Genomic DNA, 26,315 nt, shown 5'->3' with positions numbered 1-26,315 from the left:
CATCTTTAACAAACTGCAGGCTTTTCGCGGTCCATGTAGGAGTAGGGACAAGAAGATACATACTAAGCATCGAAAAAAAATACATACCGGAAGATCTCATAAGAACGAAATAATGCTCTTGCATTGTGCCAACAGAGGACAGCAGCTGGTCCTGATGGGATAACATATGCAGCATTAAAAAACCTGGGTCCTGTGGCCACATACACTTTTCCTTAAGATATTTAATGATGCATGGACAACAGAGTGCCTTCCACCCTCCTGAAAAGTTGCAAGAGCGGTCCTAATTCTCAAATCCGGAAAAACGCCTTTATCCCTAGATTCTTAGCATCCTGTCAGCCTGACTAGCTGTCTTTGTAAACTTATGAAAAATATGATAGACGCTAGACTTCAGTGGTGGGTGGAATGTACGAACGTGCTTTCAGAAAATATGGCAGGCTTTCGTAAACGCCGCTGCACCATGGATGCCATTCTAGACATTGTATTTGATGTAGATCATCAGAGGAGCTGTGGAAGAATCATCGTTGCAGTATTTTTAGATATAAAGCGAGCATTTGACACAACCAGCCACGCTCATGTACTACACGGATTAAGTCAGTTAGGAATAGTAGGGAGGGCTCTAAGATAGATTGCAGAATTCTTAAGAGACAGGAAAATCTTCATTGACACGGCCGACGGTAAAAGTAAAGAGCATGAACTTAGTCAAGGAGTCACGCAGGGTAGCGTACTAAGCCCATCTTTATTTAATGGCGTTGTGGCTGAAATATCTCATATCTTACCTACTAGTTTGAAATATTCCGTATATGCACACGATCTTTGCATTTGGGGGTCAGACACGAGCATTCAAGCAGTTCAGCAAAAACTTCAAGGTGGGCTGACAATAATCAATGGTTTTTTAAAGAGCAGAAGCATGATTCTTTCCTATGAGAAAACATCTGTACTTCCGTTCACAAGGAAATGCCTTAAAAAATTCAAAATTCAGGGCCCAGATTCACGAAACTCACTTACAAAAACATTTTTGCGCAAGAGAAATTTTGTAGCGTAAGTCGATTCACGAAACGAAAAAACGTCGTAAGAGGCCATAGTTGTCACATCGGCCGCTGCAAATAAAGCGCGCTGTGACTGCCCGGGAACATGTCAGCGATGGTGATGCAGTTGCTATATTTGCTTACGTCACCGAAAAGTGCTCGTAAGTGGATTCACGAAGCGAAATTGTGCGTAAAAACAGCATGACTGAGAGAAAATCCTAAGAGTGGTCTGGATCACACTTAGAAACAATGTGGCTACTTAGAACCTGCAGCCGCAGCGGTATACTTTGGTGCCCTGGCTGGTTCAGAGTTAGTTAACGCCCATTAAGGGCTGCCTGATGACTGCTGGAGCGTTTTTATTTCTTTCGGCGCTTTGAGCTTCGCGTGTTGTTTCCCTTGTACGCAGTGCGTGGTGTTGATAACCACCATCGTCCAATAAGTTCGAAGTCGCAGTAATTGAAGAATTCTATTGGGCGTCAATGGCCTAAAACTACGCATGTAAAGATTTGTGGTTGGATGAAAACCAATGTGATACGTGAATGGTCGGTGCATTCGAACGTGACATGGCATAGGGTCAACCTTATTTGTTATGTAGTTGTGTTGCGCCCCATCTCATCCAATTAAAAGTGAGACTCGAGATCCTTGCCTCATTGGTGAAAATTACCATCAAAGAGGTTAATGGGAGCACAATCTTTGCACCCTATTGGAAATAAAAATGAGAGGAAGTTTTCAGTGAGTGATTCCTAAAGTTTGTGCTCTAGTGTACATTCATTGGCTCTAACTGTTCAATGGTTGCGATCTCTGAAATACAGCTGTCGATACACTTTGCGACGATCTGGAACAAAGCATACTTTGTAAACCAAAGCGTATTAGGGGTGCGCGTGATTACGCATGGAACTACAAACAAATCATGCATCTTCGCCTTCACTGTTCAGACACCGATATGGACCGTGATATTACGGCAAGCAATCGGAATGAAATGACCCTAGTAACTTTGTATGACACCGAGAATATGCAAACCCTCACGATTCTGGAGCAAACCTTGGCTTAATTCATCCCTGCGTCAATTACCAGCCATTTAACTTGGCGCACGAACATCATTAAAAGGTACAGCGAGCCACTGACATGTATTTTGTGCGACGTAGCGACCACTTGAACTGAGAATAATAGCGTTGCGAAGGCGAATCCCCTGTCGCATGCTCTGATCGAAGCAGACGACAAACGCGAGCAGACGACCGCTTGGCCGACAGACACAGCTTGTGATTGGTTGTGAAGCAATACCCTCTACATCAGCTCACTCCGTGACGTTGCCAAAACACTTCTTTCATCTGGCACGCCTGTCCTGTTCGTCATATCACCCCCCTCGCACATAAGAGAAAATTTTGTCACGCCGTGAAAATAGTGCAAGTACTTTCTAAGAGCTCTCTTATCATCTTAGGTGCTGCGCAGTTGTCGAAAACAACATGGCGTCGTAAACAGCATATCGGTCGGTGCGACTTTCAGCAAACGCTTCTCGCACGAGTTACTTCAGCGTTTGACCGGATGTGTTGTGATTACAGCAGCTCTTTCGGTGCGTGTAAGCAGTGCGGAAAGCTGTGGCAGTGCAATGGTGTACGGTGAAGCGCAGCGAAGCCTGTGCGTCGGTGTGGTTGTCAAGCGGGGATTGGCGTCGATGTATCGACGGCAACTAGCACTCGAGAAGCCTGCAATGTGTGTTTGTGTGGCGGTAACAGTTCGTTCGCTTGACTTTCCAGTCTCTCAGTTTGGTGCTGTGCGACATTTCGGATTGACAGCGTTTTGACACGTTACTTGAATGACCCCAAGTACGTACGGAAACGTATGAACTACGCGCTCGACTTGCTTCGCCACTAGTTAGCCCGTACGCTTCTATTTACTTGAGAGCAATGTACTGTTCGGGAGTGAAACGATGTTCTTTGTGAACAGTGGTGCTGTGTTGACGTTCCAAGACTTGTGAACAAGCTGTGCTCGTGTGACCGAAAATTGAAAAACAGCGTTGATAACTGTTTTGCCCTGCGAAGTCGTGGTGGGGCAGCTTGGCGCTTTTGTTTGTTAAGTCGTCACTTCTCCTTTTTGTGATAACCATAGTCCTAGCACTGTGACGTGACAAACCAAAACTGCGAGATGCTTCTTTCTGTTGTGGATCGTGTTACTTTGGAAGCGCGCCTAGACTGTTTTTCGGTAACAAATTGAGAGTTCTATGTGGCAGCGAGAGCCCGTGAACGTCAAGCTTCCCTCCGGCCCCCAGAAAAAGCAAAGATTTCACCGGTGCCTTGCTTTGGATATAGTTGTAGGCCAATATCGCCTAACAACAGGTTTCTGAGTTCGCCTGGCCATCGTTTTGCACGGCACTAAAGCCTTGACAACAGCCGGTGATGGCCAGTTCTTACACTTTATCAATGGACGTACACGCCTGGCCAGCCCTTCATTGCTGTCATTGGCAGCTTCCAGTCTGCAGATAGCCTTTGCCTGTTGGCCGTACTTGGTTCCTCATGACACCGACGGCTACTAAATGCTGCCATCGGTGAGTTCACCTTGCAGAACTAAATTTCACCGGTACTATAATTCACGCAGTTCCATAACGTGTGCAAGTGTTTAAGCCCATCAGATGTAATGTTTCTCTATGGTAAGTTGAAGCATGAAAACTTCACTACTACTCTTATATACATACATATATTATGGAGCAAATACATAAAAAGTTTTTTGGGATTTGATAAAAGTGAGCTCTTGTTTGATTATGAGGTTGGTCCTGTCGATTGATCACGTTTGATAGTTGGAAAGTTAATGTAAATTTATTTTTCAGGAGCCAGGTTGCACTTAAAAAAGTTACGTTATTTTGGAAAATTACTTCTATAGATGATTACCACTGTGGTAGTACTATACTTCAGTAGGACATATATATTGCGGTACGTAAATTTTACATGAGGCTTCAGTTTATTTCAAAGTGATTATAGCAGATTTTGGTCAGCTTAACGAAGTGATAGCTTCCTCAAATAAGTATTAATGGTGAGTGCTTTTAATGATTGTTTTTAAATATCTCGTTTTTCTTGGCTCTTCACAGATCGCAGAGATTGGTTCGTTGAGGTCCTGTGATGCATCGGTTGCATGTTCTGGCACATCAATCCTCATCACTACTTGGAGCACCTGTACAAAAATAGGAAGGACACGTTCTCCCTAACTGTGCAAGCCTATGTCACTGCTGGGACTGTTATCATTCAGCGGATGTGGCGTAGAAGCATGCATGGCAGCCTCATCTGGAAGGCCTGCAATCTGCTTGGGAGCTTTGAGGGCACAAAACTGCCTAATGGCTGGCTGCAAGTTTATTTTTTCTTTAATACATACGATTACATGAACACCACTTACTGTGCACAAATTGAAAACCCAAGCATGGTTGCTTTCAGTGGATACCTGTAATATTCTTACACCTAATTCTTATTCAACATTTATAGAACTAAATTGCAAGATAACTGAGAATGTTGAAAGCTGAAAGCCTGCAGCTTATGAATGAAACTCCAATAATCTGAGACTCAAAAGCTTGTGCTTGGAAACTAGCACAAATACTTTGATTCCTTATTGAGCTATCGAGCTTGTGACTCCCTCTGTGGATCAAGTGCTCTGGAAGGAAATAGCAAGTGGGTGAAAATTGCCTGGCTGTTCACAACTTGCAGGGAGAAAGACCTATTGAAGCAGCCTCAGATGACATAGGGCCAGTAACTGCATCTTTTACCTAATGTAGCTTTTTCTCTCTCAGTGCTGTTGCTTGTGTTTCAGCCGAACATGTTCACCATGATTGCATAGTGATATATATTTTTTTACAAATTGTACCTGACCTAAGTATGCATTGTTGATCTCTGAAGGTGACGTTCAGTGTGTTTCAAAGCCATGGCTTCTCATTTCTCAGTCTGTGGCTAGCCTATTTCAGCAGCAGAGCGATGCAGCTAGCACACATGCAATCCAAGTCATGGAGCGCTCCTTTGGTGTTCTTGCAGGACACAGCATATCCATCCTGCAAGACACTGGTATCAACAATAATGGTGAGTGTTGGTGACACCTGTAGGAGCCCGTTGTGTTTGTTGCGTATGATTATTTCCCCTGATGAAGTGCATTTTTGAAAGGTTTTCTTCATTTAGAATAATAGATGTCAGTAACAATCACACTCATAATCCACAAGTTCTTTGTGTCTTCTAGACTGCCCATTTGCTCCTATATGCGGTATGGTGAGCTGGCTATGTTAGACAGCCTTAAAGTTATCAACATTGACTGTTGTGTTGTAATGCAGTCTAACTTGTGTTTCTCAGTGAACTTATTTGTGGCCTGCTTCTCGCACCTAGTGTAAAGTCGAAATAAAAGAAACTCTATTGGCTTTTTATGCCTGTCAGAAGTTTCATGCCTTCATCTATAACATTGTGGTTTTGCTCTTGTATCATATTAAATATATTTTCAGCCTTCACTGTTTGTGTGTGTGTGTGTGTTGAGGCTTGTCATTGGCTTCGGAAAATACAATAATGTAAATATGAGCACATAATTGACAACTATACACTCTTGCATGTAGCATGGTTGTAACAATGATCTGTATTTTTCTAAGTTCCAGAAGTAACAAGGGGTTCAGTGCTCCACGGTCATGTACAGTGTATCAAGAACAGAACACAGAAGACTAACAAGTATAAAGGGACTGCCAGTGACTGTTCTGCTCAAAGTTTACAACAGCAGAAAGAGCACATTGTGATGTCAGGAGCAGCTGCTGCTTAACTTCTTAGCAGTGCATTATTCAGCAGTTCCTTTGCTTGCATTCGAAATTATTTAAATTTTGCCTGCAAGATACCAAACTATGACCCTAATTTAAAGGCTGCTGTAGTGTTAGTGGGCAAAAATTTTTGAGCTGAAGTTTTTAACATGTGTGTTAAGTGCCTGCGTGCCTCTACATTTGCATGCCAGAAATCACAGCATCCATGGTCGCCAATGGTAACTGTGTTTGCATTCTTTGTAGTACAGGAAGTAAAGCCATGGATGCAGTAATTATGTACTTAGTCAATGTGATCCTTCAGTGTACACTCATTTGTATAGCACCAATGATGCCATGAGTGTAAAAGCTCTGGGAAGTGAATCTATGTGGATTATTTTATTTGGAAGGAAGAGGATCATCACTGCTCCTAGTATATCTTTACAGTAGATTCTGGTGCTTGGGTATTATCCCACTGCCTGTCCGTCCTTCAACAGTCTACTTATCTACTGTGTAAGTGTAACTTTTTAAACGTATACTTTGCTCGGATAGGTTTGTTCATAATGTAATGCAAGTGACTTATCATCTATGCAGCTCTACTCAGACTAGAAATAAAAGTGTTTATTTTTATATGTAGCTATAGCATGCATTCACTTGTGTTTTTCTAGATGCCTGTACAATTGTTTAGCCCTACAAAAGTGCTGGTATACTCTAATATTGAATCTGGCATTTTAAAATAGTTTGTTAGTGGAAGTAAGAATGTGTTTACAACCAATATTACTATCCTCAGATGAACTGTGAAAACTCTGTGGAAATTTATTTACAGTTTTTGAACGTTGTAAAGGCAAATGTTGTTATGTTCTTTTATTGTGGTGCCTGTTTCTTGCAAATGACACATAATTACTTTGCAGTGACATAGTATTAGTTGTTATTTTACACATATGTGCTGAGCAACATCGCAGTGTAGGCCAGCAGCAAGACATACATGCAGTGCACTGGAGCATCACCTCATATAGTGTACAGTCTTTGCCCACCAGTAAACTCAATATTTTTCAAGCAGACTAATAGACAGCTGTATGGGAACTGTGTTGGTGTGCAAACTTTGAAGTCTTCTTGAGGATTGTTTTTCATCATTTTTGTCCAAGTGAAGTAGCTACCCTAGGCCACAACTGGTGGGAATGTGGTGGTTCCCTCTCTCCAAAAGCACTCCTACCAGCTGCCTCAATGTTAGCATGGGGTGAATTCACGAACTAGAAAAATAATTGGTCTTTGTTTTCTTGGCCGAAAGAGTCACTTCCACCGTTGAGTCACCACGACGCGCTAGAATAGAAACTTTTAGCTAAATAAAGTTGATTCTACTTTTGAGAAGTGTTTCGGAGAAACGAAATGGTACCTATAGCTGTCAATATAAGCACTGTTTGCACAAAGGAGCTTAGTAGCTTATAATTGTATTATTCATGTATTGTCTATAATTTACTCGCGCTGTGCCAACTTTCAGCCCAAGTGTCCTAACATGCTTTGTTAGTGGGTTGTGAATGAGCCAAGCTATGCAAATAAACAGAGTGATATTGCAGACATGTACAAAATATTGATACACAGCCCTTTTCTTTAGCATGACATTGTCAAGGGCTTTATTGCTGCGTTTTTTATAAAAACTCCTTATCACTGGGCAGCAGCGGAAAACTATGCATCAAGCTTTTGCGAGATGGTTCGAGAAACACCGTGTTCAGACATAACAGTGCCGGTGGATTTCTCTCGTAAGTTACTTTCTGTAGTATATTCAAAATGAGTGTATTAGAATTGTTGTTTTATAGCCATTCATTTTATTATTTACACCTGAGTGTATGTATGTATGTATGGGTGTACATATGTATACGTGTGTGTGCGTATATGTATGTATGTATGTATGTATGTATGTATGTATGTATGTATGTATGTATGTATGTATGTATGTATGTATGTATGTATGTATGTATGTATGTATGTATGTATCTTTTAAATGAGAATCCGTTTATCATTGGTGAGTAAGTTTGGTAATGATTTGGCTGAATTTGTTTCTAGTTATTTCTCTTTTGAGCCATTATACATTTCAATTTGTTTTGTACTGCATAAAAATAAATGTAACCTTACACAGAATATGTGTGTTAAAAAAGTTGTTTCATTTACCAACCTACAGTCATGGGCGAGAAATTGGGTAAAATGGAACGAACCTGCGAAGATTAGTTTAGAGCATAGCTACTCTACATGGCATATCTCGTTCACATTGCGTTGGTTAAATATGTCGATTTCAACCTTTCAATTTTAATCAGAATAAGCAAGCTATCACCCGTGGTTGTATATGTGTGTGATATTTATGCATACTGTGATACCGGCTCGCAATGACAATTAAGGTCACAAACATAGTCAAGCTGAATACACGAGTTTTGTCCATGCACCTTTCATCTGCACTGAAACTGTTGTTAATAAAAAATAAACTTCAGCATTTGGAAATTTATTCTAGTAACCAAAAGCAGGGTATCTCTTTATCACACAAATCAAATTGCCATGGTTGTGTTCCATTCTGGACAATAGGGGACCCTCTTAGCAGAACTCGATTAACTGCTATAGTTCATTTTAACCATTGACAGCGACATTACACTGAAGCATGCAGCATGACAAATAGCGGGAGAGAAGACACAAACTAATCACTCTGTTTGCGTCGGCTCTAACTGTCCGTGCTCTTTGGTCTTGCTGCATGTGATGATGCCCACCAAGTTAGCACGAAAGCGTGTCCCTACAAAGGCAGGCAGCTTGGCTGCAAGCAGTTAGCTCACTGCATGTGTAGATTTTCTTCAAAACACCGTGAAGACTGATTGCTGGTCGAATATCCAAACACGTGAAAAGTGATATACCAAGTATGTTATTGGTATTTCAGTACTGGACACTTTTGCGATAAGAGAAGATGGAGGAGAAAATTATGAACCTTGAATTGTTTAATTTTTAAAGGAGCACAGTACAGCGCTTTTGGAACAAAAGGGGAGTGAAAGAAGCAAGTGCGAAAGCCTACTTCTCAAAAAATTAGTACCCGCCACCACGCATAATGTCAGGCCGGGCAACCTCTTGAAAAAAAAAAGTGCTCAGTGATTCTGCGAATCGAACCAAGTACCTCCTAGATTGTAGTTGAGCGCTGTAACCGCTCGTCCACTGCAGCAGTGCTTGCATTCACTTTATTGCTGATATATCGTCATTCCTTCGAATGAAGCCAAATGCAAAAACGTCCGGTGAAACTTTGTCAAAAATAGAAAAAATAGTTAGAATGCGTTTGCCCAAGGTTACTAGAAGATAGAAACCGCCACGTGTGAATGTATAACCGTGCGCTATTTATTCTTGTACATTACTATCATGACGTTGGGATAGCCGGCTTTAACGTAGGCTACCTTCTCATAGTTTGCCAAATATAAATAAGGAAATAAAAATATATATCGGCCTGTGACAACGCTAATCAACTATTATGAGTTCACTGTCACTAGTGTCACTTTCACTAGATGAATGCTCAGTTTGCTTCCATTATCGTTATTTAGGAAAGTTTTGGCTCATTAACTCAACTCTCCTAATTAGCATTGATTCTCACATCTAAGGACAGTCACACTTCATCTCGCTTTCTGAGTGGCTGTCCCTCTCATATAACGCGTACTCCACTTTTTTATGCTCTCCGATCATCTGACGCTGCTTTGCGGAGACTTTCCCTGACGTCTGCTGGGCCAGAAAATTGTCTTTATTATCTATAAATTTCAAGCTTTCGCGAAGCCTAAACGAGAGTCTCTCTCTCTCTCTCTCTTTTCATCTTTTTCGCACGTGTGATAACGTCTCTTGACCTCAAGACTCGTATACACGTCCCTTGCTTTGTTTGGGCACTCAAACAACGCTGGACGAAATATTTGCACCGTGTTTTGTGGAAAGCATTAGCACTGAGACACCTCCCGACGAGTCTCCCTCATTTTACGTAGACATATACCTAAGCGTAAGCGTATGCACGTTCTCGCATTCCGACTTTATAAACATGCTGCGGTGCATGGAACCAGCGAAATCATGCTCACAATTTCATTTGATAACTGCTGCTATCTATTTCCGCACAATTCGTCTGCAGGTACCAAAGTCACTCACGTGTCTTGTAATAAGAATATTGTAACAAAGGCTACCTTTGACTAATGGTACAAAACACCCTTACGTTCACCACTATACCGTGCTAGATTGCACCGAATAAGTTAGGTAGCAGCGCAGCTTCAATGAAATGTAATGTAACTGGTCGCGTTAGATAGGGGAAGGCATTCGAGGCACATTTTAAAACTTTGCATGCATCGATTTATGTGTGGATTCATTTATGTGATGGACCTGGAGTGTTGTTTACTTGTACTTGGCGAGATAGTGCATGGATTGCTCGGTGGCTTAAGGCCATCAAGCAATTATTTTTTTTAGCGACAGTCGTTGATTAAAGGCGAGTGCTTGGCTTTGCACAGCCCACCAAAACGCCTATTACAACGTACGCGGCATCCCTTCAGCGCTGTAGCAGACGCTCGCGGAACTGAAACTTAGATGCAGCAAATCATTGGCTATCATCGTATACTCTCGATGCTAGACACTTTGCGTGCTACCTTGAAATTATCGGCACACACTTCTTTCTTTCCTTGTCGTTTCATCAGCTATCGTGTGTCCTCCTTGCCCTTTTAAGTGCCGAATAAGTTAAATTCATACCCACGCTATAGTATTCCCTCCTGATAAGAGAATTTTGGGCTTTGAAAATGCGCAGCCAAAGAGAAAGCTTTGTGAATTCGGCCCCAGATAGACTCTCAGCGCTTACAACTTGTGTGGCAGCACAAATTTTTAGGGGTTATTTTAGACAGACGTGTGTCTTGGGCACCACAGATAAATCATTAGAGGACAAAGTCAACTCTCTAATCAATATATTACGTCGACTGACCGGAGTGAGATGGGGTAGTTCGTGTTCTTCTTTATTGCATGTACATTCAGCAATAGTTCGCAAAGAATAGCCGACTCTGCCCCGGTTATAGATGAGATATCACGTAACTTAGAGGAGAGGATTCAAAGATTGTTGGCCAGAAGCCTTCGTATATGTCTTGGTGTACCTCGAGCGTCTGCCAGTGCTTCAGTAAATGCGGAGTCTCGTCAACCGACTTTCCATGCTATGAGATTTACGGAAACTTGCCGGCATTATCTTCGGTTGACAACTCAACACGCTAATCATCCCCTTTACCAAGCTATTCAGGATAGATCAGCTGCAAGAATACATAAAAATATAGTGGAATTCAAGAGTTTACTGCCTATGCATGAATACTGGCCTCCATGTGCATCCCACCGACTATGGCGACTCAAATATTACAACTTCGATTCCGGGAATAAATTGTAAGAACAATTTGTCCATAATCGTAATAAAACAATTAACTTTAACACACCTTTATACTAAATATGAAGGCTATATTCACGTGTACACCGATGGATCATGTCTGAATCAAAGCTCTACGTCAGCATTTTTTGTACCTGCATACCAAGCGAGAAAAGCGTTTAAACTCAGCCATTTCACAACATTCACAACGGCAGAACTCTATGCAATACTCTGTGCTTTACGCTTCATATGTTTACAGCCAGGTCCACTTCGATGGGTAGTTATCAGTGACTCACAGTCCTCATTAGTTTCTTTTAAAGGAATGAGCTTGGGAAACAAAGCTAGTGAGCTCGCATATAAAATACAGAGGACGTACGCTATAGCAAAAGATTTAAACCGCACGATAATGTTCCAGTAGGTGCCAAGCCACTGTGGAGTCACAAGAAACGTCATAGCTGATCACATTGCAAGTGCAGCACATCAAGAAAATAATATATCACTGCTACCTCTTTCGATGAGTGATGCACGGTGTCTAATAAATAAGTTGATCTGTCAACTGTCTATGGAAACCCGGTTCGAAAATGGTGCGCTAAACTCTCTGTTGTATAACATTGATCCCGGTATAGAATTGAATATTCCGTTAGAGGTTGGCCGATCGGTAGAAACAGTCATCCATAGGCTTAGACTTGGTACAGCCTACACAAAGGCTTTCCTTTATAGAATAAGGGAAGCTCGCAGTCCTACCTGCTCATGTGGAGAAGCTTAAGAAGACGTGGAGCACATTCTTCTGCATTGTAAAAATCATAACGTACCCCAAAAGAACCATTTTCAAAAACTCAAATCTTTAGATAAGCGACCTCCATCAATTGCAAAAATCTTGGGTCCATCGCCAAAAGGAAAGCTACAAGCCACTGCAGCGCGTGCAGTCGTTCACTTTCTGGAGGAATCCGAAATAGCTGAAAAGTACTAAACAAAAAACAAATGTTAACCGCGGTATGTTTCAAAACAGTATTTTCGTGTTTCACAACGATATTTTTGGAAAAACCTTACTGAAAACATGTCAGTATTTAAGCGACAAGATCACCTTAGAGATTTTATTGAACTTTCACGTTTTGTGTGAACACTTAAATTGGCGTGACTATTTGTGTGTTTTTTTGTTTCTTTACAAACTCAGTGAGGTGCGGACACAGTTCTATGCAGTGTGGACCCATGTCTGTGTGGTGTGGACACTCAGTTTGGAAAAAACGTGAACTCATTGTGTAAGTGTTGTACTATGTACATATGTACAGCCTTGTGTTTACTACAAAATGTGCAATGTTGAATTTTGTGCAAGAAAAGAGGAGTAGCCGGCGCCACGCATTGGCACCAACCTCTCCTTACATACATTTATTTAAAAAAAAGGCGAACTGTTGGATTCGATCAGCTGCCATGCTTTCTTTTTTGAGCGCGCGTGCATAGCTCACTGCGTCGTTCGATTACCTTTGATGCATTTTTTTGACAAACTGCAGGCATTTCACGGCCCATGCAGGAGTGGAGACAAGAAGATACATACTAAACATCGAAAGAAAATGCATACCGGAAGAACAAGAAAGAAGGTATAATGTCAAACCGCTCATAATTCAAAATGGACACACTGTATTAGGTTCATAAATGATTGAATAGTGTTACAGCACACAATATTGTTGTCTAGTCTATTCCTATGGTAAATAGTTGAGAGAAAAAGGCAATGTTTGTGAGCATTAGGACGACTGAAAGGTTCGTGGATCGTTTTAGAATGGTTCAGTCACGGTGAGTGTTTGGGCGGGTCTAGCCGGCTATGAGATCGCGATATGCGGAATTGACCATGATACAATTGGTAAAAAAATTTTAGTCGTGAGATAATTCCGCGTTGCGAAAGAGGCTTTAAGTTTGCCCTTGCGAGCAAGCCTGCAGAACTGGATTGCCTCGAGAAGTCCGAATATACAAATCTGACTGGCAATTTTTGTATTGTTTCTATTTTAACAATGACGTGATTTTTTTTTAAATTGATATGTGGGGTTTAACGTCCCAAAACCATCATATGATTATGAGAGACGCCGTAGTGGAGGGCTCCGGAAATTTCGACCACCTGGGGTTCTTTAACGTGCACCCAAATCTGAGCACACGGGCCTACAACATTTCCGCCTCCATCGGAAAGACAGCCGCCGCAGCCGGGATTTGAACTCTCGACCTGCGGGTCAGCAGCCGAGTACCTTAGCCACTAGACCACCGCAGCGGGGCAATGACGTGCTTTTAATGTAGACTCTAGATGAGACCGGCGTACTCTAAACATGGTATAATTAGTGTTTTGTTTGCATCAAGTTTAAGGTGTGATGGTGCCGAGCGCTATTTTCTTCTCAGGAAGGATATCATCCTCTCCGCTTTACGAAATATGGTTAAAACATGTGGTTCTCAGTTGAGGTTTGATCAGAATGTAACGCCCAAGTATTTTACTTGGTCGCTTTTGTCCATAGTTGTGTTTCCTTTAGTATATGTAATGTTAAGGGGGTTGGTCCTATCTGTGAATGAAATGAAGTGAGTTTTGGTTCTGTTTAATATTATTCCCTAAGTATCACACCTGGAATAGATCATTTGCAATGACCTGTTCAGGTTAACTTGATCATTGGAGTTGTGTACGACTGTGTACATGGCACAGTCGTCTACGAATAGTCATATTTGAACAGGATTATTAACAGAAAATTGAATGTCGTTAATAAACATTAAAAACAAAATTGGGGCAAGTACCGATCCCTGAGGTACTCCAGAGTAAACATCAAGCGGTTGCGATAGATGGTTGTCGATTGTAACTCTCTGTTTTCGTTTGGTTCAAAAACTGTTAATCTACGCTACTATTTTATCATCAATCTCAAAGACCGATACTTTTTTATTAAATCTTTGTGTGAAACAACATCGAACACTTTAGAAAAGTCTAAAAAATGGCATCTAAGTGACTGTTCTCGTTAATTGCATTGGCTATGTCGTGAGTTAATTCAGCTAATTGGGTTGTAGCTGAGAGACCTAATCTGAAGCCATGTTGATGTTGGTAAAGGAGCTCATTTGTTTCTAGGTGAGTTATTATGGCTTTGAAAGTTATATACTCTTATATTTTACAGCATGAGATCATAAGCGACACTGGGCGGTGGTTTCTTATTTGTAGCTTTGAGCCTGATTTGTGTATAGGGACTGCTGCAGCATTGCACCAGTCGTCCGGTAATTTCGAAGTGTGTAGAGATAACGTGTATATAATAAAGACATATTTAGATGTTCATTACGCATATCGGCATAAAAATCTTTGTTGTGCGTGAAGTCCTTGCATTGCGTCATTTAGATCGCAGAGTCTCGTGTTTCGGCGAATTAAAATGTAGAATAAAGGTTCTTTCGCAGGTAGAGAGGGAGCAAAAACAAAAGTTTAATAACTCAGACAGACAAGAAAAGCGTCCACCGCAGGCGAAACGTTCGTTCGGCACACAGCAGGCATGAGCTTGCTTGCTTGTTCCTTTCTTTTGTGGCTCTCACTCACTGAGGGTGATTGGCCAAGAAGCCGGTGGTTAATGCAAGTCAATACCGATAGATTTTCTAGATTAGGGGAGAATGATTACTGTGTTTTGACTCACAAAATAATTTGGCGCAATGTCAGAAAAAAAAGAAAAAAGGGGGGGGGGGGCGAAATAATAGAATTTATTGAATATCTGAGGTGGAATCGTTATATGAAATTCTCCTGAAAGTTGAATCATTGCAGTGTATCAGCTAAATATTAAGTGGTAGTGTGGCTAGTAAAATTCGAGAGCTGATCGCTTCCTCAGCAAGGTAATCTTCTTGTGCTATATATGAATTCGCACAGAGCCCCGCAGATGTTCTGTCGCTCTGTCCCAATGAAGTGGCCCCAAAAGACAAAATATTGGGAGTATTAAGTGATATTCCTAATTTTCTGAATAAAATTTTGAAGCAGTTTTTTTTTTATTTTTGAATCGGTGACATGTGATAGGAAAATTGTCGATAAGTTCAGGTTCGTTACAGCTTGAGCACAGAGGGGATGGCACCAGACCAGACCTGTTTAAGTAGAAATCAAGAGGTGGTACACGGCAACGTAATTTTGTTATCAAGACTTCCAATTTACGCGTGGGACACCATTTATTATTCCATGTGAAGTGCAGGTGCGAGAAATCTGGATTCGGTATCATGATTTTTGATGAGTCTTCAAGAAGGGAAAGTTTTCTAAACCTCGCTGCTGTTACATAAGCTGTAGGAGGCATGATTGGCACAATCGGAAGATCAAGAAATGTTCGCGCAAGTTTGTCAGCCATCTCGTTTATAAATATACTACGATGGCCTGGCACCCAAATCATTCGCACTAGACGAATGTTTGCTGGGATTAATGATTTAAAAGTCTCTAGTACTGCTGATGTCGACGACGATGATAAGAATGAACACACGGAATACGAGTCAGACACTATCACAACTATCGAATGAGTCGCAGGAAGTTTACGAATAGCTAGTATAACGGCCGTTAATTCCGCTTCAATTGGTGTATAATCTGGGAGGCGTAATGAAAATGGCCAGAATAATGAGAGAGAAAAAATACCCACACCTACCTTCTCGCCACGCATAGATGCATCCGCGTCAATTACTATATTAGTACCTAATTTAGACAGGTGTTGTTCTAATAAACTAATCAAATATTTAGAGGGCAAGTGCTTAGCGTTCATGGGGAAGATATCGTCAAATTTTATTTGCACTTGGCCGATTGGTGTGACAGATGGTGTGATCTCGAATATATTAACATTTAAAGCATCTAGAAGTGTTTGAACAAATAGCACTTGGGGTTTATATAGACGGGACCAATGCTCAATAAAAAAGACACCAGGCTCGGCAAAAAATACAAATTATCGCCTTCTTAAAGTGGACTCAGAAAATTTTTAAATAGGTGTTTACTGTTAAAATACGAAATCTGCAAGCAAGGGTGGGAATCCGAGCTTCTTGATTCAAAACATTGTTAGCTGTGAATTTTGGCACACCTAAACAACTACGTAGGGCTTCCCGCGCTAAGAGAATGAGGGGGTTTATTTTGTATGCTGGTCCACCAGCGAATAGTACACATCCGAATTCAAGAATCGGACGCACTCCTCTGGTGCCCGCACTTCGTTGTCTTCTTTCTTGAATGAACTGCATATAAATGATACAACTGAGCACGTCGATATAAACATTATGCTATTTGCAGAGGAGTGCGTACTGTACGACACATTGAAAATTGAAGATGACCAAGCGAAAACTCAGAGATTATCTGTACAAAGTGACTAAGTTGTGTTCAGACTGGTAAGTGGTAATAAATGCAGAAAAGACGATATATATAAATATATATGAAGACGTTTATATATAATATATATGAAGGTGTTTTTGGTACAGATACCTGCACACTAAAAAAATATCGAGTGAACAGGGTGTCTGTTTGTCCCACAACAATAATCGTCATCAGGCTTGCGTGCGCTTTCTTTCTTGAAAACTTGGCGCTGGCCACTTGCCTATCAAGAATGCAATGTAACCCTGATAATGGGCATGTCGATCGTGACCGGATTGTACCGGGCGCGGGGATAGCGCAAGGATGGAAGGCAATATAGATGACGATTATTGTTGTGGGACAAAAAGACACCCTTTTTACCCACTCTTTTTTTAGAGTGTGGGTGTCAAGTTAAGCAAGGACCTTGGCTGGAACACACATGTGCAGGAAATTTCTGAAAAAAAAAAACCTATGAATAAATTGTTCTTCGTCAAACGATCACTTGCTGGGTGTACCGTTGAAACACGCTCCCTTGCCTACACCAGTCTCATCCAACCAACGTTAGTATACGCCGGTGTTGCGTGATTTCCGCACACTAAAAACCACATCACTGCGCTTGAACGGGTACAAAGAAAAGATGCCTGTTTTATTTTCAATCGTTACAAGCATAGCGATCCCCCGACAGAGCTGGCTGGCCTCGCCACTTTGTATAACCGAGTGAAAGTACCCAGGTTAAATTTCCCGTATTTAATATTACACAATATTAGAAGCTTGCTCATTTTGCTGGGCAGTTGTGTCTCGTCGAAGCACCGGTGATTACACTAGTGCTCATTGCTCCCGCGAGAGGCGCAGCTTTGGTCTCCGTTTCAACAGCGCCCACTCAATAGCGCACCGCCGCTCAGCCGATGTTCGTTTCACTCTCGCGCGTGTTCTAGTTTGGTAAAAGACCATTAGGTGGTCATGCTATAAATAGCGCTCGCTCTTGGCGCGTTTCCTTTCTGTTTCGCCGGACATCACTCAGTAGGCGTCAATGCCGCTACCCGCTATCAACATCGCAGAGACTAAGATGACGGCGCGGAGGGCTCGCAAAGCGGCTGCAGCGCGGGCTCACCGTCAGTACCCTTCTTGAACTTTTCACTACATCCTATTTTTCAAGATACTCTGGCTTTGTACTTTACGGATCACAAAGTCATTACACTAAGAAGAAAATTATACAAAAAAGCTTATGTGATGCGCCAATTAGCACTTGCTCAGAATGTCTATATTGCATTATTATGTAGATATTTGTTTATTCTACAGTTATATGCATTGTTAAATATTGTGTACATAACGTGTATATAAAATCACACCACAACAACTCTCGTCTCACGTCGCTTTATGTCGATGATTGAGCATATGAACAAGGAATTCATGGTTTACCGGATTTAACTTCTGAAGCAAGCTTCTTCATCATCATTGACTTTGTCAATATGCGTGAGTCTTTTTAAAGGCTTACCCCAGGTCATCTTTACATACAGCTCTGCCAGCGAAATGCGACACAAATTCACGTTAGAACTTCGCCCTGATAACAAAATACTCCACTTTTCTTTTTTTTTTACAAGCAGTAAAAGGCAGGGATGCCTCAGATTAGTTAATGTTTCACTCAGCCTACGCTAGAATTATTCACCGAACTTGTGAAAGACGTTGTCTGACGTGGACACCTGTCCATCTGTTTATTGTTCTTCCTTTTGCAGTTGCTCTAGTCTACTTGATGAAATTGCTTACTGTGTGTAAGTTTAGAGCGTAAAATTTTGTTTATGGGTGTAAGCACTATAACCCATAAGCACAATAACCCATATGGGCGCATATTTTGTTTTTCGCATTACTTCTGTATATCTATGTAAAACGTTTACTCAAACACCTTGCAGTAATTCCTTTGATGAGTTGGCAGTGTTCGCGAATAAAGATTACACAAATAATAAACTTGTCACTGCACGTACAAAGAGGATTGAATGGGCGTAGGAAAGAGGCAATGAAAATGCCTTTTTTGAAATGAATGGTCTGCGTGCCACACAGCGCAGTAATCGCAAAGCATGACTGCCACGGTGTGCTGCCTTAATTATCGAGCTTGTTTGGTGGGGGGTAAAAAAAGAATCGGAGCGTTTATATTGGCCCCTCAAATGCTTCGTTGGTAATACTTTATTGCTCATTGTAGACACAAAAACGAACTAAAATATTATGCACAATCGCAGCCATTTCACAAAAAATGTAAATAGCACAGTATCACATATGTACTAAACCTTTGAGGGTAGTTTTAAGAGGTGATTAAACCCACAAGAGCAGGAACGGTACTGAATGCGTTTGGGCTCACAATGTAGGATGGGTTCTCAGTGAGATAGAATCAACCAGAGGGCATGGTAACCTCAATAGAAAATGATGAATTTTTGGTATGGAGCCACCATCTTGTGAATTGCCGTCGTCTTGATGGCAAACTCTGGACCGTCATCAACGACCGAGTCCAATGAACCGAAGCCTGCAGAAAATCAACAAAACAAGCAATGACACCGTAAAAAGTTACTTCATAAAGTTTTCTTTTCAACTCTCTCGCATTGAAAAAAATCAGTTAGACACGGCAGGGTGACCAAAATTGTAAAGACGGGGTATCGCTTCAGCCGACACTTCAACAAGACGACTTGGCTTCTTCGAGTCTTTAACTGAGTATCAAGCCATTCTGGTAGAGTTATTAACTGTGCACTTTCTACCGTGAAATCATCGTTGTCAGGCTGTGAATTTATTTGACAAACATAATTCAGTGAAACGCCTACAAGCCTACCCACCCTCGCACGTGAATACCTCCCCCTCACTTTGTTTTTGACTGAGAGCTTCGTCTCTTTATTTACTCAGCTAATTCAGCACGATGGCTCCTTCATTACCCGCCTGTCTTCTCAGTAGGGCTTTCCTCCTCTATTGCTTGAGCCGAAGGCGAGGGCATGAAACGTATACGTACACGTGCTGAGGAAAGAATCTCAGTTACAGCTTTGAATAGGACACGTTCATTTGCAAAAACTTAGGCTCCAGCAACACCTTATGTTCAGCGATTTAAGATCTCTCTAGGCTCCCATTTTCGGGTCCACGTCTACTTCTTTTTAGCGTAAATCATAGTGAAGTTGACGGGAAAGTGTCAGATCTCTACGAAATGTAGACTTTATCACATTATTAAATCATTAGTTTTTATTTGTATCGCATACGGTGATTTGTATCATTGCCTTAGGTAGTCTACACAAGCAACACAATCGGCCCAAACGAACAAGTTTTTAATTTTTATTGTTGTTGGGACACATTCAAGTGTGTTGCCACAAAATCAGACTCCCCACCGAATATAGTAAAGAATTCAGAAGAGTTGACTGTTGCGCGAGAGAGTGTTCTGGCATAGAAATCATCACAAGTAGCGGAACTAAACAAGACACACTGGAGCTCGTCCGTTCCTTCTCGTGTGTTATATTTAATTGCGCTACTGCCGATATTTTGTGTAAAAGAAAGGATAAATCAGGATTATAATAATATTTATTATTCTCATTGTTTTTCTAGCTTAAGTGTTATGTTGCCTTATTAGAAATAGTTTGTCTTTATTGGCACAAATTCCAAAATTAATCCTGCTATTCGTTCCCGAATTTATTTAATTATTTACAATACTGCCACTCTCATCCGAGAGCATAGCAGGAGGGCATACAAATGTGTGTACAAGAAACATGTGAATCTGCAGGCTTGATTCATGAGGAAGAACAAAAAAGAACATATGCACACAAAGACGGAATAATTGCACAACTTTACGCATAAACACGCCTATATTACAAGCTGTAGTAACAAGAAGAAGAAATAAACCAAAGAAACAAGTCCATCAAAATGGTAAGAATAGTTCCAAGACAAGGCTGCAGCAATGAAATACACAAGAAATTAACAGATTTGTAAGCTGGAAATGCTACACGTGTGCTGTTCGGTTAGCGCAACAATAAGTGTTATTTCTACACTGAATAATCTAGCATTTCGACGAACTTGGATAACGAGTCAGTGCTTGTTATCACGGAGTCGAGTTTATTCCACTCGCGTATTGCCATGGGAAAGAAAGAGTACATAAACGTGTCGTTACTGCAGGAATATTCGGTTATGGTGCGGTCGTGTTTGTGACGTGTAGGGTGGGTCTGAGAAAAAGATATGTATTTATGCGTATCAATCTTGTAACTGTTATGAATTAGCTGGAACAAGAATTTTAGGCGAGCGTGCCTCGCTCTAACTGACAAACTTTTTATTCCTGAATCAGCCAAGAGATTGGTGGGAGAGTCAGTCCGTTTATATTTATTGTAGATGAACCTTGTAGCCTTTCGTTGGACACTTTCAATGTTTTTCATGAGGGTAGTCGAGTGCGGAAACCATATCGTGCTTGCATATTCCAGAAGCGGTCTTACGAACGTTCTATAAGCTAACAGCTTGGTAGGAGTGGGGGACGTCTTTAGGCACCGTTTTAGGTAGAACAGTTTGCGCAACGCGGCGGCGGTAATATTTGTGATGTGTGAATCCCATCTAAGATCAGAAGTAAGCGTAATTCCTAAATATAATTCCTAAAATAATTCCTAAAGTATTTGTATTCTAGCCTTATTAGAACCTTACTTGAACCTTATTGTTTGACCTGATGCACCACTATATTTTCTTGTATTTTGACATATTGTCTTGCATATTTGGTCACTTTTACGCTAATGAAATATGATGTCAAAATTACGACAACTATCTCAATGCGACAACTTGCTCATTTGAGAGGTTTTTTTACACTTTTATTATCTTTCATTCTTGCAAGTCAAGTGCGCTCCGTATATACTCGAAGTATAGACTGCACTATCATCTGAACAAGTCAATGTTTTCACGTCATAAGACTGACATATCACAGAAAAAACTCACAGTATCTCAAACGTGTTTGTCTCAGTCAGCTCCAAGGCGAAATACATTCTGTTCTTTTTGTCTGTATACTGAACGTGCCGCGCCCGCCTCTGGAACATTTCAGAATCAATTGTTGTTTAGCAACACTGCTAGGATTGGAGACGCTGTATACTTTCCGCTCCTCGCCATGTTTTGCGTTGCGTCCGGGATCTTTCACCAAGTATTGATGTGAGATGATGACTTCGCGATGCTTCGTCAGAAACTCTGTCAATATTGACGTCAATGTATGACGTCATGATGACGTCACCTGGGAGTGTCATGACGTGATGTTCATTCGCGTCATGTGTGGTGACGCAGCCGTTGTGAAAGAGCGGCCAGTTTTTGTGTATGATGAGGCGTCTGAGGATTTCTCCTTCACAAGCCATTTGGGATTCTTTTCACTGACGTTCGTTGAAATTCGCATTCTTAAATGAGCAGCTCTTATCATATTCATCAAAAGCAAGTAAAAAGTATTAAAGCATAGCCAATCAGAGAATGTATTTTACCGAATGGTGTCATGTTGATGTAGTCTTGACTGCTGATGAGGACAGCGTATTCTTGAAACCATGGTCAACCGTCCTCTCTTCTTTGCTTTGCCATAGACGATAAACAACATGACCAAACCAGAACTCTCTTGCAGTTTTTTCATAAGCTATCTGTAAGAAAAGGAGGCTCTCGAAGATTAATGAGGTACTGAAGGAACCTCCGCGGTGACGTTCACAACCTACTGGAGCACTAAACAGAAAAACATGAGTTTTTCTTATTAGTATATCACTGTTTCAGAACTCCGAAATCACCACATTTCTCTCAAAACTATGGTTGGTATGTGAGAAAGCATGCCAAAATATTGTTCTGCTCGCGACGTCATCACAAAATTTTCGCACCACACGCAATGACGTCAGAGACTTTGGTAGTGTCTACTATGTTCGACGCAACTTAAAATCAGTAAGACTGCGAGAAACTGTCTTTTGAGTTTGATATAGACTTCGAATACCAATTTTCAGAAAATTCCGTTGAACCAATGTCACCAGAGCACAACAAAGCGCGCTTTTATATAACTGGCGGCATGAACGAAGGCACACGGCATCAAATTCAAAAATAAATCTTTGATCTTAATATTCCGTGCCATTCGTAAACGCATGATAGGCAGGTTAGGGTAACTAGTGCTTTCAAAATACAATTTTTGACCTAAACCAATTCATTGTTAAATTTATTGTACCATTACTCTGTCTGAATAATTTACAACTTCATCCAAAATATAAGTATTGTTTTCAAATTTTGCACACAAACAGAACCAACCACAGTATTTGTCAATTAAGTAAAGCTATTCTGCGTCTAGAAATCACCACAATCATGATGGTAAATGAGAGCGCATAGTTATGTTTAGCACCATTTTATACAATAAAAGAAGTGTTTTATCAAAGTGTCGCACTTCTTCGCTTCAAAATCACTTTCTTCCGAGCAAATTATCCCAAGAGCTATGACTTAACCATTTTATGTGAGATTTATTTATGCTAAACTTATAATGAATTGTTCGAAGTGTGACTCACGTGAAAAATGAATATAACGAGACCCTGCAGAGAGCTGCTTATGACGAACAGATACTCGAAAAGATGACCCCACTCATGTGATACAGATCGTATAAGACTCAGGTATGCGAAAATCCACGTAAGTCCTGTGAGGAAAAGAAAGTGTAAGTGTGAGACAAATAAGAGCAATTGACACTTTTGCGAAAACTGTTGTGATATAATAAATGTCTGGTACATGTGGTACATTTTACTATGTTAGACTTTTGTAAGTGTGACAAACAAATGATTTCACAAGCGGCAAACGAGAGTTTCCTTTTACTACTAAGGTAGCTATTTTACTTTTTGGAATATCAGTGCGTAATAACCACAATGCACTATAACCACATTGAACCATTGATAACCACATTGAACTATTTCAGAATGAGGCGTTAAAGCCACCATCATAATGGCAAGCGCTTGGAGCAACAAACAGGCTGCAATAGGTATTGATGTGTTGTACATTAGCATTGTCATTATCGAGTACCCCGCTGACCCGAAGTTCTGTGCTGCAACTTCTAAATCGGTGTTTGCAAAAACCATGCACTGGGTGCTGTAGGAATGCTATGAGTACTTGTATGTTGATTTCAAATAAAGATAGGCCCTATCAGAAAGGCCGAACGTAAATGTCTCAAGAGAAAAAAGAAGTAATAGAAACCTTGGTAATGTAACTGTTATCCATACATCATCAATTAAAAACAAGGCAATGTGATGGCTTATTTCAGCCGAAGGTGCAGCACAAAATGCCTCACGTGGCAGCCACAGCGGCACACGTAGATGCATTCTGAATGCAAAAAATATTTGGAATTGGTAACTGTGAAACAACACGCAAACAAACAAAGATTAAGTGTACTCAGATTAAGCTCTTCACCAAAATTCTTTACATTTTATTAAAAACAATTATTGTTTACTCGTTCATTATGAAAGGCAGGAACTTCTTGGACAGAGAAATGCAACCCACCCAAGACAATCGGGGCTTTCTCCGCAAGGCAAAGACTAGTAAGGAAGCACAGACAGAAAATTGACTGGAAATGCAATTTTTAGAATTTATTTTCATCGCAGACTATACCAGCAGTGTTTACGAGTGTTTCCACGGTGTGGAGCGTTGTTAGGCGCAACGTAAAGCACTTTTAAATGGCGCCAAACGCACCTCACCCCTTGGCTACACATACTTATGGTACGAGTTCTGACAACGCATTGTAGCATTTGCTTTGTTGTAAATGTGAGACGGCGCAAACGCATTTGAAAGAATAATCGCTTAGATTGGCAGCCCATGTCTTGCTAAATCTTTTTTTCAGTAATTCAGTTCTTAGTCTAATAGATCGTTGAAGTCGCTGAAGTTTGTGCGCGAAAGTCTGTACATCCGCGTTCACACCACTATACACCCACGTTCTGCTCCTGCGTTCTGCAATTCTTGCCATTCCGGGAGGCTAACAGCTGTGATGTGCATCACATACGCACTGAGGACGAACCACTACCTTGGTTGTTACTACATCAAGGCGAGAATTGGATATTCTCGCAACACTGTACCTTCGAGAGCACAGCCAAGACACTGAGATGCCACCAATCAGTGCAAGGGCTGCCAAGTTTGCAAGTGATCTGCGAAATTTGTTTTTCGACTTACATGGCTGCAAACTAACATAAATAACGCATAATTTATTTCATAAATAATGACGACAGATATGCAGCGGGTTGAATTTTTCCTCACTTGACGCCAACCCGAAATTTAAATCGCGTTTTCTTCAAACCACTGGTTTTGTCAGAAAATGAACATTTTATATGCAAACACTGTAGCTACCAAGAGCAATTTTTGTGACAATTCTGAATGCCTGGCGCTCTTTCTGAATTAAAATAATGATGTTGAGTTCAAAATTTCATTTTAAGAATGCTTTTCTTTATGAAAAAAGTTTAAGGTTCCATTGCTCAAAGATCTACAATTTTTACAAAAGAATGGTCATGCCTACAGTTGTTATTTTGCTTATGAAAAATATTGTGGGCAAACTTAGGCACCAACAGATTCATCACCTTTCGACACGCAAAATTTTTTTCACCATTTTGTTTCAAAAACAAAAATATAAACAATAATTTTAGATTACTTTTAAAATAAGGACGTCTAGCGTATGACGCAATATCTTCTGGTCGGGAGAAAGCATTGAAGAAGAAGAAACGCGGACAACAAGAAAGACGAAAAAGAAAAACAAGACATTTCGATTTTTAACAAGGCTTTCGCGTGGGAGCCGATATGCCTTGCTTTTTTGTTTTAAACTGTTTCTTTTTGCGGTTGGCATTTTGTCTGATTTTACTTTTAAAGTGGATTCGTAATTTCTCGCCATATTCGTAAGACTTTGGTAAAATCTTCATTGAAGAAGTGTGGAGATTTTAGCTAAATAGCTTTGCTTCGCTTTAGATATGCTAGTTGGTACGACCCACTACATCGTGAGTGGCTCTTGATCCTCTTGATCATCTTTTACTGTGAAGTACTCAGGTAGTGCCTACATTTATGATAATGGACTATTATTTTTTAAATGGTCCTTCCGGAGCATACTGTGTGACATGCGCTCTTATATAGCATCTGTATTGTTTAAAAGCCTTTTTGAAATAGCAAACAACACTAAATCTATGCTTTTCTTTCAGTGTTTTGTCTTTTGGCGATTCTAGCTACCCATAATCCAGGTCATAAAGCCACAATTTGTCACATACTGCCAACACTTTCCTAGTTTTCTGTGACCGAATTTAAGCCGTGAGAGGCACAGTTAGTGCAACCACTTTACAGACCTTGAGATACAATGAGCTCTCTTTCTGTTGCATTTTCGACCAGTTCTAAAATATACTGACAACATGTAGTGCGTAGTTTTACCAAATGAACGCACTAATTGCACGAAGATAGTTCAGGCTTGCCTGTTCGTAAAGTTTACACGTTGGTTCATGGGATTGAACCCCAATCGCGCTAGCGGTGTTTTGATGTAGGCAAAATAGTAGCAACCAGTGGGGTTATACTTGGGTGCAAAACTACAGGTCGTTGAAATTGGCGGAGCCTTTAAATGAGGCATATCTCATATTCCTGTCCCGGTTTGTAGACGGAAACCTAGCTTAGCTGATCAGGACGTCTTGAGGGGCTAGTTGGTTCATTACTTCAAAGAAAAAAATTGCGCAATAAAAAAGACACCCCAAACAAGGGACACTGAAACAGGTCGAACGCAAACTACCAACTGTTTTTTTTTATTGTAGATTGTTGGTTAAATAGAGAATCCGAACATAGCTACGCCGACGCACCAGGGTATATCACATACTAACGCACCTTTTTGATCAAAAAGGAAATTTCTGCACCGTATAGCAATATCGAGGCCTCACCTCCACAGCCATCGTT

At 40.8% G+C, this 26,315-nt stretch overlaps 1 protein-coding gene and 1 long non-coding RNA gene across 6 annotated transcripts in view; one reads left to right on the top strand and one right to left on the bottom strand.

Annotated features, from left to right (window-relative positions):
- The first annotated feature begins 2,190 nt into the window (after positions 1–2,190).
- LOC142776599 (uncharacterized) lies at positions 2,191–15,290 on the top strand. Its single transcript, XR_012887660.1, has 3 exons — positions 2,191–3,567; positions 4,105–12,402; positions 12,652–15,290. It is a non-coding gene; the product is annotated as an uncharacterized LOC142776599 (long non-coding RNA).
- A 3,309-nt stretch (positions 15,291–18,599) lies between these two features.
- The window catches only part of LOC119160896 (uncharacterized), a 493,888-nt gene continuing 486,172 nt past the window's right edge, over positions 18,600–26,315 (bottom strand). For all 5 annotated transcript variants that reach the window (XM_037413166.2, XM_037413167.2, XM_075880528.1 and 2 more), the window contains 3 exons: positions 22,934–23,058; positions 21,890–22,039; positions 18,600–18,948 (listed from right to left, as the gene is read on the bottom strand). In XM_037413166.2, the coding sequence (XP_037269063.1) occupies positions 21,899–22,039; positions 22,934–23,058 (266 nt within the window). In that variant the 3' untranslated portion in view covers positions 18,600–18,948; positions 21,890–21,898. The remainder of the gene's footprint in view (positions 18,949–21,889; positions 22,040–22,933; positions 23,059–26,315) is intronic.

This window comes from Rhipicephalus microplus, chromosome X (genome assembly GCF_043290135.1).
Source record: "Rhipicephalus microplus isolate Deutch F79 chromosome X, USDA_Rmic, whole genome shotgun sequence".
Taxonomy (NCBI): domain Eukaryota; kingdom Metazoa; phylum Arthropoda; class Arachnida; order Ixodida; family Ixodidae; genus Rhipicephalus; species Rhipicephalus microplus.
Note: the sequence above shows the minus strand (reverse complement) of the source record. Positions and strands in the feature narration are given on the sequence as shown.